Source organism: Bos mutus, chromosome 19 (assembly GCF_027580195.1).
Source record: "Bos mutus isolate GX-2022 chromosome 19, NWIPB_WYAK_1.1, whole genome shotgun sequence".
Classification (NCBI taxonomy): domain Eukaryota; kingdom Metazoa; phylum Chordata; class Mammalia; order Artiodactyla; family Bovidae; genus Bos; species Bos mutus.
In genome coordinates, this window is record NC_091635.1 from 61,681,324 (window position 1) to 61,685,868 (window position 4,545).

Below are 4,545 nucleotides of genomic sequence, written 5' to 3' on the forward strand. Positions count from 1 at the left end.
AACTGTAATCAAGATTGTGAGACATATCAACGACCTCAGATATGCAGATGATACCACTCTAATGGCAGAAAGTGAAGAGGAACTAAAGAGCCTCTTGTTGAGGGTGAAAAAGGAGATTGAAAAAGCTGGCTTAAAACTCAAAATTCATAAATGGTTAACTTATTTTGTTCTCTTCTCATAGTATTCTGTCTTCATGTAGATCTAAGGAGGAGATCAAACTTAAAGATGAGTGATGTAACAATTATCCCCTGAAGTTAAATTACATTAAATAACTGACTTGTAGGCAAGATTTGCTAAGGACGATGAAATACCCCTGGGTTTTAATTAGCTACAGCTAAGAAACTTTGGAGAATTTGTTTACAAAAAGGATATGTGGTAGCACTTTTAAGGTTCAAGAGAAAAGTCTCATGCAAAGGTACCATCTATAAATCAACAAAGATACTTATTGTAGCTGAACTAGTAGGTACTTTTCAGTCTTACAAATTTCTTTCTTGGGGAACTAACAACTGCCTGGGGATCAGCTGGACCTATGAACTTATGTCAAACCATGGACCTACATCAGTTATGTTCATAGGTGAGTTGTTGTTGTTGTTGTTTTTCCAGGAAATCAAATAATCAGAGACTCTCAGGTTCAAGTGGATTTTGCAAATCATCCTCACCGATCTTAGATTAAACTGCTTATTTAGGAAGCAAAACATCAAGAAAGGTAGACTCAATTCCAGTATTATCAAACTGGAAGAAAAATATGTGTCTTATTGCTATATAAATTAGAGTAGTCAATAAATTAATTCTAATTAAATGAGAATAAAGATGTAATTGCAATTTAGATACAAAACTTTCTCCATTTAATAATGCAACATAGGAAATTTCCTACAATATTGTACAATTTTTTAGAACACTTCTGTTAAAAACTGTACATTAATCAAAGAGATGCACTGTATTGTAGCTATCAAATTTTAAAATTTTGAACAGTCCGTGTAGTTTCTCAGTTTTCTACACTTCATAATAATTATGTTGAACATATATGTAAATAATGATTTATCTACTTTAAATGTGTTTTCTTTTACAGTTTATCCCTAGAAAGAGTTTCATGGTGCCAAAGAAAAAGGAAAAAGTGGTTTTTATTTCTTCATCAGGGTGTATGTGAATGTTCAGTTGTGTCTGACTCTTTGACCCCATGGACTGTAGCTCGAGAGGATCCTCTGTCCATGGAATTCTCCAGGCTAGAATACTGGGGTGCGTTGTCGTTTCCTCCTCCAGGGCATTCCTATCCCAGGGACCAAACCTGTGCTTCCTGCATCTCCTGCATTGGCAGACGGATTCTTTACCACTTAGCCACTTGAGAAGCCCTTTTATTTTTTCATAGTTATCCCTAAATAACTTTTATTAATTATGTAAAATTCTTATTTTATATACACCATACTTTTTTCTGATACACTAGAGGATCCCACCCCAGAATAAGGGAATACAATAATCTGCTTCACTTTGCTTTCACATAAGTATGAAATTTTCATATTGGATTATTAAAAAATAAAGCTCTTTATCAACTTATTTTTGAAAGGAAAAGACTTATTTTTGAAGAATACATTTTATTTTATTCATGTCTTTTCCTTAGGAAATTTATGTCCTCCAAACTTCTCATTCTCTTAGTAATGCCTTCAAACCAGGATTCCTTCAAACCAGGAATGATGATTGATGGATGCTATGGGGATTTAAGAAAAGGCATGTATCAGAAACATAAGGCATGGGAAGGTCATTTCTGTCATGGATGGATGAGTTGCTGCTGTTTGGTAATAAAATTTCAGGCATTAAAGGGCATTTAACAGGCATACATTTTACAACTTAGGTGAACACATGTACATTAACATACAAAGTTTGTGTCCAGAAAAAAATTTGATAAATGAGTCAACTTATAATAGGTACTTACAATAAATAGTAGATTTTAGATATGTTTGAGTTAGTGTATATATATATTTATATCAACGTATATTATCTATTTATCTAACTTATCTAAGAAACCATTTTTTTCTCCATATTAGCTTTTTACTTAGAACTTTGAATGTAAGGATTTCCTGTACTTAATAGATCCTATTGTACTTAACACCTATGCAAAAGGTGTTTTTTTTTTTTTTTTATCTTTCATATCTACTGAAACTGTAAATTTATTGAATTTGGCTGTACGTGGAACAGAATTTTTCAGAATAAAAACTAATGCTTAAAATATTATAGTTATCTTGATTTTAATATGACCCAGTAACATATTGTTTCCTAAAGAGAATTGTTTTCATACTTACCCCATAATGTGTGCCAGAAAGTATCAGAAAGTATTAAATTAAAGTGTAGCTTCCTTTCAAACATTAATTTATGTTTCTTAAAAAAAGTAATGATAAACAAGGCTGGAGGATGAGGGCATTTGAATTCTTGCTAAGATTATGGTCTAAGGAAGCAGGACAATTTTACCCATAGAGGATGACAACTCATCAAGCATTCTCTCATAACCTAATAGGTTTCAGTATTGCTGACATCATGTGTTCACCGCACTAAAGTAGGGACAGTGAGGAAACATGCCTAAATAGCTTTATGTGTTCTGACAGATAGATACCAGTCAATGTGCATTGCCAAGGACTTATATACATTTCCCTCAACTGCCTGCTTGGATACATATTTGTTGGCCATGTTTTTCTCTCTGTGATTAGTGCTGAGGGTTCAAATATAAATTCTCCTAGAAAAAGGAATAACTCTTACCTTTGTGAGGATCCCTCACAATATACATCTGAGAATTACGATTGTAACCTTAGAGACAGTTGGAAACATTGGGCATTCAGAAGACTTAGCAGAGTCAAATGCAGTTGGAACCAGAAGGATAATCCAGATCTCATGTACATAGCACCATGTTTTTCAATAAATTACAAATTGAAAGTTGCCCTATAGATGATTTACAGATCACAGGTACTAGGTGTTTGAAGAGATTAAAAGATATCATGGAAGAAGTAAGAAACCCTTGTAAGAAACAAGTAGTGGGGCAAGAATGCCAAGGGCATGCTCCATAGTTACACTAACTGCTGTTTTTGTTCTAAGTGCAGACCACACATCTTTCATGATTAACAGGTATCATACTTTATTCCTTTGTAGGTAATTCAGACCCCCAGGAAGGTATTACTTGCTGAATGGATGTCCTCAGGCCTCCCAGCAATGTGACTGAATTTGTTCTCTTGGGACTCACACAGAATCCACACTTGCAGAAAATACTCTTTGTTGTCTTTTTGCTCATTTTCCTGTTTACTGTGTTGGCCAACCTGCTCATTGTCATTACAATCTCCTTCAGCCCCACACTTTCTGCTCCCATGTACTTCTTTCTAACTTATTTGGCCTTCATAGATGCCTCCTTCACTTCTGTCACCACCCCCAAAATAACCATTGACCTGTTGTACCAGAGGACAACCATCTCCTGGGGTGGCTGTTTGACTCAGCTCTTTTTAGTACACTTTCTTGGAGGAACAGAGGTGATTGTCCTCATTGTCATGGCGTATGACCGCTACGTGGCCATCTGTAAGCCTCTGCACTACACGGCCATCATGCGACAGGGGCTCTGCCAGCTCCTGGTAGTGGTGGCCTGGATCGGGGGTATCATGCATGCCACTGTGCAGATTCTTTTCATGGTCAACTTGACCTTCTGTGGTCTCTATGTAATTGATCACTTCATGTGTGATTTCTTCTCACTTTTGGAAATTGCCTGCGGCAACACCTACAAGATCGGAATTATAGTGGCAGCCAACAGTGGGGCCATGTGCTTGCTCATTTTCTCCATGCTCCTCATCTCCTACATAGTCATCCTGAGCTCCCTGAAATCCCATGGCTCTGAAGGACGGCACAAAGCCCTCTCTACATGTGGTGCTCACTTTACAATAGTGGTACTCTACTTTGTCCCTTGTATATTCAGCTACACCCGACCTGTGACTACTTACTCTGCAGACAAATTGGTAACTGTGTTCTTTGCAATCCTCACACCCATGTTGAATCCTATAATTTACACAGTGAGAAATATAGAAGTGAAAAATGCCATGAGTAGTTTGTTCAAGAGGAATGTAATGTAGGCTGTTCATAATAGCAACAAAGTGATGGTTTACATACATAGAACAGATATTGTGTGGGTGTGATCAAAGTTGCTTCAGTCATATCCAACTCTTTGACACCCTAGGAACTGTAGCCCAGATTTTTTACCACTGAGCCACTGAGAAAGCCCATAAAAGGCTTATACCTATTGCAAATTGTGAGAGAAAAAAAAATTTTGCAGATCACTGACAGAAAAATTAAAGAACCTATAAACTAGCATTTGTTGATTATTTCAAATGGCTAGGCATTTATTTGGAGAAGGCAATGGCACCCCACTCCAGTATTCTTGCCTGAAAAACCCCATGGATGAAGGAGCCTGGTAGGCTGCAGTCGATGGGATCGCTGAGGGTTGGACACGACTGAGTGACTTCACTTTCACTTTTCACTTTCATGCATTGGAGAAGGAAATGGCAATCCACTCCAGTGTTCTTG

At 36.9% G+C, this 4,545-nt stretch overlaps 1 protein-coding gene across 1 annotated transcript; it reads left to right on the top strand.

The window, feature by feature from the left end:
• Positions 1-3,167: 3,167 nt before the first annotated feature.
• LOC102266716 (olfactory receptor 4C3D-like) lies at positions 3,168-4,094 on the top strand. Its single transcript, XM_005891045.2, has one exon. The coding sequence runs from the start codon at positions 3,168-3,170 to the stop codon at positions 4,092-4,094; it is 927 nt and encodes a 308-aa protein (XP_005891107.2).
• The last annotated feature ends 451 nt before the right edge of the window (positions 4,095-4,545 follow it).